General features: G+C 33.8%; 1 protein-coding gene across 4 annotated transcripts in view; it reads left to right on the forward strand.

Moving 5' to 3' along the window:
* Positions 1-15,093, forward strand: part of RIMS2 (regulating synaptic membrane exocytosis 2) — a 601,992-nt gene that overhangs the window by 308,020 nt on the left and 278,879 nt on the right. For 2 of the 4 annotated variants that reach the window (XM_042972687.1, XM_042972686.1), the window contains 5 exons: positions 221-340; positions 2,801-2,900; positions 3,706-3,829; positions 6,025-6,071; positions 9,916-10,028. In XM_042972687.1, coding sequence (XP_042828621.1) covers positions 221-340; positions 2,801-2,900; positions 3,706-3,829; positions 6,025-6,071; positions 9,916-10,028 — 504 coding nt within the window. Of the gene's footprint in view, positions 1-220; positions 341-2,800; positions 2,901-3,705; positions 3,830-6,024; positions 6,072-9,915; positions 10,029-15,093 lie in introns of those variants that run through there. The other 2 variants (XM_015534713.2, XM_042972683.1) reach the window with 1 other exon arrangement.

Below are 15,093 nucleotides of genomic sequence, written 5' to 3' on the forward strand. Positions count from 1 at the left end.
AATGTGTGAGGGCTCTGTAGGAATTTGAAATAATTGGATTTTGAAAAATCTTGACCTTATAAGCATAATGTAGTATGTGCTTTTGATCAATGTTTTGAATACAAACTGGTTTGTGTAATCATAACACTGTGATAATCAGGAGTTCAGAGAGATTGTACAACAAGGGGTCCTTTATCGAAAAAGAACATTAATTTCTTTGTTTGTTGATGCAATATGTCAGCACCCTGTGACGTGGCAGCCATCTAAAGATGGAGATCGTTTAATTGGTCGTATTTTGTTAAATAAGCGTCTAAAAGATGGAAGCGTACCTCGAGATTCAGGAGCAATGCTTGGCTTGAAGGTATGTGATGAAACATATGAGGTTTTGGCTCTCCACTCTTTGTAGATTTATGAGAAAAGCAAAAGGTATAATAACTCTTTCCAACCTATACTTAGTGTTTTTCCCCAATTTTCAAGAATTCCCAAGCATTTGCACTCATTAACCAAAACTTGTGCATGTTCCAAGTAATATTTTTTATCCAGTCAACGTGGAATTTCCTGGTCGATACTAAAAATTTATTGTTAGACCCTCTTTTAGAAGAGTCTTCAAAATACATTCTTTGCTAATGAATTCCCTTTTCCTATTTTTTTTAATGCCCTTTCTCTGCCTCTGGAAACTTTTCTTTTGTTGAGCTCAGTAGAGCTCTCCTCTGCTTGCTGGATGGGATGCTGCCCGATTCATGAATTGTTTAGTAAAGCCAATTAGATCTTCAAATTTACTTGGTTGAATTTTGTTTTTTAACAATTGGAATATAATTTTTGTGTAAGGGTAGCACAATGTGCGTGTGGGTTTGTGAGTATGCGTGTGTGTGAGGAAGAGAATACCGTTTAAAGTCTGGAAACTCAAAAATACGTATGCTAAGAGTTTTAATATAAATCTTGATATATATTCGACTATAAAATACCAGATAGTTATTTGGTAAGTAGATCAAATAGAGCTCTGTGGGGTTATTTGTGTGTGTGTGTGTGTGTGTGTGTGTGTGTGTGTGTGTGTGCGTGCGCGCACGCATGCATCTGTATGACAAATTAAAAACTGAAATGAAAAAAAAAGAGCAAATGGTTGTTAGAACTAAGCAGTTGCCACAGAAGTTGTCCCATAGAATACAGTGAATTATTAGAAAACTTTGGGTATAAGTGGAATTGCCCAAGTAACATTTATTGGGTGACTGCCATGGAGCTGACACTCATCTGAGTGTTTTACTTCTATTGTGTTATTTAACACACCAGATGAGAAACAGGCTTAGAGAGGTGTCATAACTTGCCCACGGTCACAAAGATGATGATGAAGGTGGGATTTAAATCCAGATCTGTCCAACGGTGTTAGAACAGTGAAGAGTAGAGGTTAGGAAGTCTTGGCTTGATTCCTGGTTATAGCAGTTATTAGCAACATGACATTGGCCAGCTAACCTTCTCTTAGCCTCAGATTCCTCATCGGTAAAATGGAGATAATAATGCTTATTGAGTTGTTATCATAAGCTTAAATAAAGCACTACACAAGCATTTAGCATAGTGCCAGGCACACTGTACGATTTCAGCAATAATAATAGTGTAGGTGATTATTACTATGGAAGGTTATCAAGCCAAGGAAGTTTAAAAATGGTAACATAAGGATGTTGGCCCATAATACCTATGCATTTAATTTTCAGAATGAAACATAGGAATCTTCAGTTAATATTAACTGAACTGCACCTGGGTGTGAATCATTGCAACTTGGGATTAAATACATGCAATAAGTCAGTGATTTTTAAAATTCAGATATCATTCGCTCAATTTAGAGAAAAAAAATAACTAGTTAATGAAATTAATTACCACTGTTTGCTTAACATGCTATAAAGGTGATACAGTGATTGAATGGTAGTTGATCAGAAGCATTAATTTTTGTAAGAGGCCAGTCTTACAGGTACACATATGACTCCACAGCATTATTGCTGACATTTTTTTTCCTTTTTCTAACAGATATATGTAAATAACAACATAAAAGTAGAAAAAAAATTGGGATGCCAATGGTTTAAAGTTTACATGAATTCAAATGAGATTCAGTACACTTTGTAATTTTCTCAGAAAAAAATCCACCATCATCATATACATTACCAATGTGCCTAAAATATTACTAACTAATGAAATTTTAGATTATCATAACTGTCATCAAAGTAACAAATATTTATATGATCATGATATTTGAAATCTACAACTAGAAATGTTAATATAGGGGCTCCCGGGTAGCTCAGTTGGTTTAGTGTCCAACTCTTGATATCGGCTCAGGTCATGATCTCATGGTTTATGAGATCGAGCCCCATGTCAGGCTCTCGACTGACAGTGTGGGGCCTGCTTTGGATTCTCTCCCTGACTCTCTGCGCACCCCCCTCACACTGTCTCTCTCTCTCTCTCTCTCTCTCTCTCTCTCTCAAAATAAATAAACTTAAAAAAAAGGAAATTTTAATATAACTATATAGTACTGTAATAGAATGTTTTTAGAAATGATAAAAATTATTCTTTAAGACAGAAATTACAAATTATTCAATTTTTTCTAAGGTATGCAATATTTTTTACAAATAATAGATTAAATTGTGAAAATTTTAGAACATGTGAGAATAGTTCACATGTATTTAGTTCCTAATAATAACAGTATATTATTTAAAAATTATTTTTAGAATATTATAGTTTTAAAAGCTACAAATTGTCTAGTTATTTTTTACTTGAATCTGCAACTATGTTCCTTTGAACAGTATGCCTGTTTTAAACACTTTCCTCTTTTAAACAGGTTGTAGGAGGAAAGATGACTGAATCAGGTCGGCTTTGTGCATTTATTACCAAAGTAAAAAAAGGAAGTTTAGCTGATACTGTAGGACATCTTAGACCAGGTAGGTTTCTATCTTTGATTTTTTATATTTAAACTGTTAAACTCAAGTAGTTATAAAAAAGTTATCCTCGTTTGGAAGTGATTTGACCAAAAACAAAGGCTTCTTTAACTTAGATATTTAAACTTTATTCATTAATGGGAAGTATAACTATTGTTTCTGGAGTCACATTAGATAAAAAGATTTTTATATTTACTGATATAATTTTTTTGCTGACGGATACTCTTATTGTGTATCTAGTATTATTTAGCTTCTTGTAAGCCTTAATTTTTCTTTTGAAAAAAATTCCAACAGTTTAGGAAACAAACTTCAGGGATAAATACATATTTCCTAAAATGTGTTACTCCTTATCTCTTTCGTAATGGATACTATTGGAGAGATCCTTGAATGCCTTAGAGAAGATGTGATAAGATGTTAAGTGTTAAGCTTTTTATAAGAAACTTTAGATAAGGTGCTTTGTTGCATATATATTGAAAACCTTAGAATATAATCATAAAGTTTTCAAAGAGGTAACAGAGTTTAATAGTTTCCACAATTAGATAGTTTCTGGAGTTAGACTCCTGTTAAGAAACCACAGAGATAGCTTGTATGTAATTTTATTCCTCAATCCCTTTGTCCTTTTGGGTAAAAATACTAATCATCTCATCATCAAATTTGATGCCAATGCAACGGTTGTCAGTAGGTCTTACTCCATAACGGTGATTGTATTCTATGGAGTTCATTACAGTTTAAGATTGCTTTTGTTTCAAGTGTATTTTATGGGATTAGTTTTTCTTTCTAAGATTATCATTACTGGAATGTACTATAGGTGATGAAGTATTAGAATGGAATGGAAGGTTCTTGCAAGGAGCCACATTTGAAGAAGTATATAACATCATTCTGGAGTCCAAACCTGAACCACAAGTGGAGCTTGTTGTTTCAAGACCTATTGGGTGAGTTGGTCTGTGCACTTTCTACATGTGCCTTATAAAATTGACTACCATTAAACAATCTGTAGTGTGCAAATTACCTGGTTGTTCCATAAAAATTATTGTTTTGAGGACAATGCTTCTTTTCATTTTTATTAAAAAAGTTCACCAAAAATCATGACATCACTTTATCTCATCATGCTAGAATACACAGTTCATTAGAAAAGAAGAAGAAATATTTAGGTGTTTATTATTCTTACTGTCTTAGTGGCTTGACAGATGACCAAAGGCATGGTGGAAGAAGGAGACTTCAGTAACTGTTACTTTTATTTCTTTTTAAGAATTTTATTTAAAAAACTTTTTTTTTCCATTTTTTAAAAATGTTTATTTATTTATTTTGAGAGAGAGAGAGGGAGAGAGAGCACAAGTGGGAGAGGAACAGAGAGAGAGAGAATCCAGAGCAGACTCCACACTGTCAGTGCAGAGCCCAGCACAGAGCTCCGTCTCATGAACTGTGAGATCACGACCTGAACCAAAATCAGGAGTCAGATGCTTGACCTACCGAGCCACCCAGTTGCTCCAGTAACAATTACTTTTTTTTTTTTTTTTAACGTTTATTTATTTTTGAGACAGAGAGAGACAGAGCATGAACGGGGAGGGTCAGAGAGAGGGAGACACAGAATCTGAAACAGGCTCCAGGCTCTGAGCTGTCCGCACAGAGCTGGACGCGGGGCTCGAACTCACGGACCGCGAGATCATGACCTGAACCGAAGTCGGCCACTTAACCGACTGAGCCACCCAGGCGCCCCTAACAATTACTTTTAGAAGAAAAGTTTCATGAACTGTGGTCCTCTACATTGTGAAAATGAGGGTCAATGAATTTTCTGTATTTTTTCAAAATGGAGAGTTCAACATAGGAAAGAGAGGGCCTAAGGGCACACTATTCCTAAACAGAAGGAACAGTGGAAGGAGCAAAATGACATCTTTAAGGAAACAGACCAAAAAAATAATCAAATACCAAAGTACTCCTTGGCTTTTGTAATTTTTACGTATAGATGAAATTAATGGTTTCCAAAAATTGGCAATAAATATCATCCTTTGTGCTTATATTATGAAAATTACTCATTAAATATCAGCAGTGTTTCCCTTACAGAAGCTTATATTCTAAGCCAATGTAAAAGATATACTTGTAGCTAAATAAAAGCAATAAAAATATATATATACACTGACAGCAGCAAATTATTAAATACAAGCTGGGGTTAAGAGTATTCGAGGGTGGAGGCTATAGAAATTGTTTTTTGTTGTAGAGCACTAATGCCCCATTTCATTCATTTAGGAAATATTTGAACTATATTATTTTGTACTCTTTTTATGTTGGGGAAAATGACTCTACATTGCTAACTTAGTTTTATTGAAAACTTTTTATTCAATTCAACTTTATTTACTGAAAAAGTTTTATTCACTACTCACATTCAGAGTAGTGAATCTGGCACATGACATTGTATCTATTTTTCATTTTGTCTTTTCATAGTTTTGTAATATGATAAAACTGCAATGTATTAGCTTAGTGTATTAATCGAATCTATTTGTTGGTATTGAAGGATCTTCTAATCATATTTTTGTTTACTATCTTTAATATTCTTTTAGGTACTTTTCTGAATGATCTTAACCTTTAAAATCTACCTCTCCTGGCAAATCTCAAACAAAAACGTGCACATTTTTGGTGTAAATGCAGTTACAATTTTTAAGTCCCAATGAAAACCATGGCTGCATTTTTTCTCGATGGAGTTATTGCACTCCATTTCAGTAAAAATTTCAGTCACAATCTGAATCTTTAAATATTTCTTTTAGTTATATTTTATTTGCATTTCAATGTTACTGAATAAAGAACAGAATGGAATTCAAATATATTTATCATAAAACTTATCTTGAATTCAAAAATTTATTAGAATGGATAATCATGTAGGGAAGCACATAGAAAATAAAGTATGTGTTTTTATAAATCTGTAAATGCATATGACTATTCCTTTTTAAATAATTGGGGTTAGCTCAGAATGTTTTTATTAGCAATAAAGTACCACAGCTTGTTTTTTCTTATTTATGTAATGCACAATTTTGTACATTTTATACTGTGCTGTTATATGTGGTTGATAATAGTCAAAATAGCAGTTGCTTTAGTTGTTGAAACAATTTCTTGTTTTCTTATTCTATCATTTCAGAGATATCCCTAGAATACCTGATACCACACATGCGCAACTGGAGTCTAGTAAGTTTCATTTATACTAGAAGAAAATAATGATGTCATTCAAGTATTTAATCAATTAACACAACTAAGAAATATAATAATCTTGTTCTGAAATATATAGTCATATATAAATGAAAAAATTTAGCATTATTTCATGTTATGGTGAGATAAAGTACAAAATTCTATAATATTTTAGGAGTTTTTTTTAATCACACTATCTTAAATACTATGTGTTTTTAGATAGCTTTATTAAGGTATACTGCCATAAATTGCACCTAAGTGGACAAGGAGGTAAGTTTTGACATACAGATGAAACCATCATCACAATAAAAGTAATGAACATACCCATATTTCCTAAAAGAGAGAGCCCTTTCTTCCTCCGTTTCTTCTAATTTTAAAATTTACTACTTTTTTTGGGGGGGGGGGGCGGCACGCAGGTGAGTGAGGGGCAGAGAGAGAGTGAGAGAGAGAATGAATCCCACAAGGGGTGGAGAGAGAGAGAAGTGGAGCTCACCCGGGGTTCATGTTCACCCAAAGCGGGGCTCGAGCTCACCTGAAGAGGGGCTCAGACTGACGAACTGTGAGATCATGACCTGAGTCGAAGTCAGACACTTAACGTCTGAGCCACCCAGGAGCCCTAAAATGTACTATTTTGTAAACTAACTCTCAGTAAGTGAGGGGAATATTTGGGGTAATCTAGTGAATAATATTCTAATTTATATTTTTAGAAATGGGATAGTAATTTCTGACTTAACATCAGGGTGGTAAAGGAACAAGAGACATATAAGTTTAAGTAATGTTAAATTCATAAACGCTTTTTATTACTTGTGTCTGAGTGCTATTTCACATGTTAAACAAATGGATTTTTTCCAATGAACTGTTTCTTGATTGATTGAGAGTAGAGTAAGGGATATTGTAAAAGAAGAGAGGAATAGGTTTGCCATTTGAAATAAGATGATCAGGATAGACCATACTGAGAAGGGAAGATTGGAGCAAAGATTTGAAAGAGTGGCTCTCTGGGGGAAATGCTTTTCAGGTATGGGGACTGGGTCATGCTATGGCTCTAAGGCAGGAGAGCCTAAGACGCATTTAGGAAAAAGAAGGAGGCCAGTGTTGCTGCACCAGAGTAAACAGGGTGGGGGAGGATGAAGGGTGGGGAGTAATGGCAGCCAAATTGCATAGACTTCATAAGCCTCCCTAAAGACGACTTTGTTTTGGGCTTTTGCTCTGAGGGCAATCAGTAGCTACATAAGTTGGTTTTGAGGAGAGATTTAGGTTTTAAAATCTGGCTACTATGTTGGAACTAGTTTAAATGAGTCAAGAGTGAAAGCAGAGAGGGCAGTGAAGGAACTATTTTAATCTTTAGTATCTTATTTGGATACTTAGGTCATTGGAATCTTTAGTATCTTATTTGGTGACTTAGGCATTGGTGGTAGCAATGAAAGTGATGAGAAGTGATCGGATTCTACAATAATTAAGAATATACTATGAGTGCCACCAGGGTGGCTCAGTCGATTAAGCGTCTGACTCTTGATTTTGGTTGAGGTCAGATATCATGGTTCATGAGAGTGAACACCACATGGGGCTCTGCACTGGCAGTGTGGAGCCTGCTTGGGATTCTCATTCTCCCTGTCTCTCTGCTATTGTTAGTTAAGTTTTGGGAGAATCAAAAGTTATTGTGGATTTTTGACTGTGTAGGGGCTAGAGCCCCCAACCCAAGGGTCAACTGTATTAATATAATGGTAATTATTATATATATGATATCATTATCGTTATCATCACTGCTCCCATTTTACCGGATGCCCAGGATTGTGCTTGATGTTGTGTCTACATTATCACACTTATTTCTTACAAAAGTCCTATGAAATATGTACAGTTCTTATTCACTTATGTAACATCACTCAGGTATTGTATGAGCAGGGTGGAACCTTTTATCTTATTATAGCTATTTAAAAAGTCCCTAGTCTATAATTTTAAAATTGTTTCTGAGGAGATAGGGATCCTTTCTCAAATTAAATTAGAATCAATCCTTTATTCTTTAAATGTTGAAGAATAGGTTTCTCCAAGGCCCAATTATTAATCCTCTTAGTTCCTCAATAAATCCTTCTCTTCATAATAGTTTTAATTGCCATATGACTCTTAAATTTGTATTATCAAAATGATCCGTCATTATTCCTTTATCCTTGGATGTTTAAATAATATGTTAAGTGTCTTCCTCTTACTTGAAGCTTAACATTGTAGAAAACTGAGCTTACTTCTCACCATAAAGCCATCATTCTTTCCACTTCTAAATATTATATAAGGTATCACTGTTACTTCTGATGCCAAGACAAAGTTTCCCCCTTCATTTTAGACTATACCCTTTTTAGAAGTGTGTTTTATCCACTCATGCCTACAATTTGGCAGACACTTTACGGCTTGATTCCTAACACTAATATCTACTCAACATTTGGTCCCATCCCTACATCCAGTTACCTGCTTTACATCTCCCCTTGGATGTCTCAGAGGTATCGTGTTAGTTCTAATTAACTTCTCTACCCATTCCTTTTTTTTTTTTTTTTTAATGTTTATTTATTATCGAGAGACAGACAGACACAGAGCATGAGCAGGAGAGGGGCCGAGAGATGGAGAGACACAGAATCAGAAGCAGGCTCCAGGCTCTGAGCTGTCAGCGCAGAGCCCGACGTGGGGTCGAACTCACAAACCGCGAGATCATGACCTTAGCCGAGGTCGGAGGCTTAACTGACTGAGCCACCCAGGCGCCCCTCCACCCATTCCTTTAAACACAGGACTTGTCCAGTGTTTTACATCCCAAGAAATATCAGCAGTGTCCTGTTCAGAGAACAAGACAGAGACATAAAGGATTTTCTTGATCTCCTGTCTAATTACAAGGCTTGAAATCTTCATGTTTCTCCCTTTATCTCTCATGTCTAATTCGTTTCCGAGTCCTCTTTTGTCTATTTTGTGATATTGCTGGAATTCTTTCTGCCCATTCCATCTTCACAACCTTTCCTATTATTGTTTTACTGAATTCCACTTGTTTTGAAGTGTTTTCCCTCTCTCTCAAATCAATTCACACTTTCAATAAGTGGTAAAGTCATCTTCTTCAAATGCAGTTAATGCCTCACTCAGAAGAGAATGAGGCAATAATGATTAATACTCGATTAGTGCCAAAATGTGTAGCCCAGAATTCCAGGCACTTAATCCCCCCACTACCCCCTTAGCTCCATTTTTGTTCACTTTCTGAATCGTTCCTTCCCCTCCATAGAAATAAATTCATATATATAACTTCTGAGTACCAAGGCTGTGCTTTCTCTGCTGTAATGTCTCTGGTTTCATAGCCCCTCTCTTCCTTTCTGCCCATCTAATTTACTATATTCTTTTCCAGATATGGTTTTAAAGTGTCACTTCCTGGAAACACTTCATGATTAATATTCTAGTACTTATGTTTTTAGCATTACAAGTTTGCATCGCCTTCAAATTGCTTTTTTGATTTAGGTTTTGATTTTTCCAGAGTTTCTATTTTTAGAAATTTCTTAATATGTTATGATAAGATACGAGTTTAGTATATACATAGCAAAGTAACTAAGTCCTGGCATAGAAGTCGGTCTTTACTATAATTGGCAGAGAAAATGTTTCACTCTTGGTCTTAAGAGAGTCGCTCAGCTGTACTTAAACTTTCAAAACATAGCTGTAAGTTTATTTGGAATATTGTGGCTAAGAAAATGGTCTATATAATGATGTTTTGTGGACATGTTAAATAAATAAATAAATACATAAATAATTTAAAAGATATGTGGTAAAGATTATTAAATGCTAATGAAGAGTCATCATTATTATTTCTTATGTATAATTGCCATTTCAGGTTCCAGCTCATTCGAATCTCAAAAAATGGATCGCCCTTCTATTTCCGTTACCTCTCCCATGAGTCCCGGCATGTTGAGGGATGTTCCACAGTACTTATCTGGACAACTTTCAGTATGTAATCACTACATTAATTTCTCTTTTTGGAATACCAAGTATTGTTAACACTTTATGACGATAGCATTTTGTAAACCAACTCCTTCTTAAACTATAATTTTGCTTTTAACCATCAACTTTCTCATTTTTAGTAATTTCAGTTAATTGAAATTTAAATTTCTTAGCATAGTATTTCTTTATTAGAGTTTATTAGGTTTTCTGGAATTTGCAGTCAAATGCTCTACCACTGAGCTATACCCCCTAGGTTTTCTGGAATTTAATGAGAAAATTTGTGATGCTATCTAAAATCTTTTTTACCTTAGTAATTTTATTCTAAAATTCAAGGTTATGATTTTTGCTCAGTGTCTTAAAATGACTATAACTTGTCCTAGACTTTTAAGAGAAATAAAATTGATGTATTGTACAAAGATGGTATATTTAAGATGAAAGTAAATTTTATACATTCCCTACTTTTTGAGTTTAAGGAAATTTGAATGTCATAGTAAAGCATTGGGGTATGAATATTGCTCTCAATATAATGGTACTTGAGATGCTTTGGTCAACAGACAAAACTAAATAGATGGTAAAATATTTAATAGATAACTGTACTGTGTGATTACATAGTAAGTGATCCCTAATTCGAACATTTTATAATAAAAATGAAAAATTCAATAAGGCATTATCTGTCCATATTCGAAGAGCCTTGCAAACTTGAGCCTTCAATTATTATGAATTTCTTCAGTTGTCATTCTCTTTTTAAACTATTTAAAATATTAAAATATTGAAATTCATGTTGTTATAGTTTAGAAACATAATGTTGATGAATTAGTAAACTTGCATAAACTTGCAATTTTATCACTATTAAGAACTATTTAGGTTATCAAAATTCAGATACTGAATTTTGGATAAAAAATGTTACAATTAAAAAATAAACTATTTTTGGGCTGGTGTTTTAAGAGCAATCGAAAAAGCTTCTTGTTTAATCAGCTTTGAAATTTCTTTTTTGGGGGGAGGGGAAGGGAGGTGTTTGATTTTTTTGGTGAAGAATTTTTATTAATTACAAGATATAGGAAGTATAAGCAGAATTAACAGATTTAAATTATTGAAAAAGTTCTTGGACATGTCTGTTCTGGGACTATTTTGATCACAAAGGTGGCAATGACAGAAAAGTTACACAAGAAAGAAGTTGAGATACTTACCAGGAACTTGTAAATGTCTTACAAAAATGAATTTCTTCTCTTTATTATTTTTGTTTACTTTCTCTCATAAACAGAGTGAACCTTTTCATTTGAAGACAGTGGTCTTTTTTTTTTTTTCAGTTTCCATCATAAGTAGCATCTTTCAACTTATTCTTTTACATATATTGACAGCACAGATGTTGTCATTTGTAGTTACAAATATATGTGTACTTTCACCATTTTAGAAAGTGCTAATAGACATTAACCATTTCTTTTTAATTATTATGGATTCAGTGAAATAGTCCATCTTTAAATAATGCATAGTATGACTGGATGATGCCAGTACATAAATAAGTGTGTGTGTGTGTGTGTGTGTGTGTGTGTGTGTGTGTGTGTGTGTGTGTGGTTGGCTTCAGTTGGTGGAAGAGGGAGCGGAAGTTAGACTTCATAGTAAGTAAGTATTGCTTTGTTCCTGACTTTGAAATCCCAGGGCGTATGGAAGTGGGGGGAATATTAAGGAGTGTAGTGCAGGCATTTAGACAAATTTCAAATTCAGCTATTTTTCATCATGGTTCAAAATGAATATAGTAGAAAGGTAAGACTTAAATATTTTAGGGAAACATAAACTTAAAAGTTTTACTTCTAAATATATAATTAATGATTTCAAGTCATAATATTTACATTTATAAATGATGTTAGTTTAAAATCCATGTAATTATAGTTTAAAGTGTGTACATTTTATCATTTTCTTATGACTTGGAAGGGATATGTTCCAGTAAGATGGTGTTAATAAATACTATACATATTTATTGTGGAAAATCTAGAGTGCAGATAAGTACATAAAAAATAAAATCACGTATAACCTGCCACTAAAGTGTAACATTCACATACATATAAATGTTTAAACAAAAGTAATAAATCTGTGTATAATATTTTGAAATCTGCTTTTTTACTGAGTAATATATTGTGCACATTTTTCTTTAAAACTTTTTTCTTTCAAAATTTCTCTTAAAATTATTTTAATAGCTAATATACCATTTTAACTTAATTCTCTATAATGGGACATCTTGCTTGTTCTTAATTTATATTACTATAAACAATGATGCCATGGAAATCCTTCAGTATAACTCTTACGTATTCTGTTAGGTCGAACAAAACATTCTTTTGTCAGGATAACTTTTCAGAAGTAAAATTACAGGAAGAGAAGGAAAGAGAAAAAAATTTGAGATTCTTGAAATCTGTTGCCAAAATTTTCCTCAAAAATGTTTGTATGAAATTAATCTTCAATCATTGACTCAAGAAATATATGTTAAGCTCTGGCCCTGGGTCAGCCTTAATCCCAGTTGCTGGGAATATAACCGTGAACAATCCGATAGACACAGATTTCATCTTCATGAAACTTAATTTTATTTTCATTCTTTGCATGCAGGAAACATAAGCAAGATATCCTTCTGGATATAGTGTTTCCCTTTATATTTAACCCTATTCCTGCCAACTGGAGACCATTTTGGTTTTCTCTAAGATGTAGAGTTTAGGAAAATATGTCCATATATATCACCTTTTGGGAAAATTCCTAGGAAGTCGCAAGGCAACATTACAATCCCTATATCCTTCTATTTATTTTACCTTTGGGCATTTTTATTCTGGTGAGTTTTTACCCATGCCCATAGCTCACAATTTTATGGCATTGCTAATTCTGGAGAACAAAGAAAATTTGTGTGGTATATAAGCTGACCTCCTAATGTATTAGGTCAGTTCATGGACTGATATTTTCTCAAGTAGAAATATACATATAATTTAAATTGTTGTTTAAACTTTCATTTCAAGGCTGTTGATATTTTTAAAACTTTATGCAGTTTATTTCCTCTCTATGCTTGAATTCTGCTGTTGCTGGTTATTATTCTAGGGCATAAGTATGAAAGTGCCATAAATGTATTTGGTGAGAAAATCATTTTGAGTTCAGGTTTATGACACCTGGACTGTAATGTTAGCCTTGGCTGTGTCAAAACTCTCTTATTTTGATTCTTTTTAAAACTTATGTTCTTCCATAGTTTAATAGTTTGCTAATCTTTAGGAGATTACTTTTGTAGTTCTTTCAATTCTTTAAAATTAATAATTAAATGATTAAATCAACCATTTAAAATTAAATTAAAAATCAATAATTTAAATTAGTTGGCTACTTTTTGAAACAGTGTTAAGATAAAATATAGCCTTTGACTCTTTTTAAAAGTGAGAAGCTTAAAATTCTTTCTTTCTATAAGAACACATTGATTCTTACTGATAATAATTTTATTTTACTTCTGGGTCTGTGGTTGCTTTATGTCTACAATGTTTCCCTAAGTTACTTTGTTTTAATATTTTTCTGACTCCATTTTTAGTGATGGGTTTGTAAATATTGTCCATATCCATTTTGTATGCCCATTTAAATGGAGTAAGTAACTGAAGAATAGGTATGTATCTTTCAATATCCTTAGAAACTCTACAGCCTTTTAAAAACTTCCTGTAAATGAAGGTTTATTCCCTTGAGCTTTTATGTTTTGTACCTCATCATCACAACCTTGTTATTCCAGAAGCATTGCATAAAAGGAATGCCCTAAAGATAGTGCAGTGTATGATGCAAAGGGGCACCTAGGTGGCTCAGTCGGTTAAGTGTCCCACTTCGACTCAGGTCATGATCTTGCGGTTCATGAGTTTGAGCCCCGCATCAGGCTCTGTGCTGACAGCTCAGAGCCTGGAGCCTTCTTTGGATTCTGTGTCTCCCCCTCTCTCTGCCCCTCCCCCACTCACGCTGTCTGTCTCTCTCTCTCTCGGAAATAAATAAACATGAAAAAAATGCAAAATAGTGTAGAAATTCAATTCTTCATTTGTATGAGGCTGAGTTGTCACAGGTTCATCAGATATTTCCTGTAAAATAAATGAATCAATATGAACCGCAAATTGCAATGCAATACGTAATAGTTCACCATTCATGTATGAAATATCCAGAATCTGTTGAGACAGAAGGCGACTTAGTTGCCAGGAGTTGGGGCATGAGGGGAATGGGAGTTGATTACATTACTTCATAGGTACAAACAGGTACATAGGGTATTCTGGGGTGATGACAAGTTTTCAAACTATAAGAAAGTGGTAGTTGCATTGTATTGTGAATGTACTAAATGCCATTGAATTGTATACCTTAGGATGGTTACTTTTATTATATGTGAATTTCATCTCAATTAAAAACACTAGCAAAACAGAAATATGTTTTTTCCAGCCAAGTTTAATGTGTAAACTTATAGGTAAAGATTAGGTTTAAATTGCCCTAGGTTGTAGACAACTGATTTCAGAAACCTGTGAATTGCTTACTTGAGATCATCTTAGAAGATGGAAAATGTTTGCCGTAAAGGACGAATTTATTTTGAAGTGCTGTTCATTGCAAATTAAGCTTTTTTAGTTTATGAAGTAAAACTTACCTGCACAAATCTTCCATTACCTGTTGCTTTGGGTCTAAAACAGGTAGAACAGGTGAGAGGAGAAGGAAAATAAAATCTATTTCCAAATAGAGTATATTGTTAGTTCCTTTGTTCAGCTGGACTCTCTATGCGTTTCATCCATCCTTGGCCCATTTGTTAGAGAAGTATTCACCTAGGATCATGCAGACAGATATCAGTAACATACTCCATATCTAAAGATTTCTTTCTTCCTTTGGAAATGTCTCCACACAAAAGGAAGACTGCTTAGATTTGAGACTCCCTTGGTTTTTAGAGAGAGAGAAAGATGACTCATGATTGATGTCTGCTTTTAAGATCTGCTTTCCTTTGGGTTTTAGATTTATGTCTTAAATAGTGTCTATCTGGTGACAATCAAATTAGGCAACAGTCCTCCTAGTACTTATTATCTGTTTCCTTATAGCAATGGAAAGGTCT

The sequence above is a fragment of the Panthera tigris genome, chromosome F2 (assembly GCF_018350195.1).
Source record: "Panthera tigris isolate Pti1 chromosome F2, P.tigris_Pti1_mat1.1, whole genome shotgun sequence".
NCBI classification, from domain to species: domain Eukaryota; kingdom Metazoa; phylum Chordata; class Mammalia; order Carnivora; family Felidae; genus Panthera; species Panthera tigris.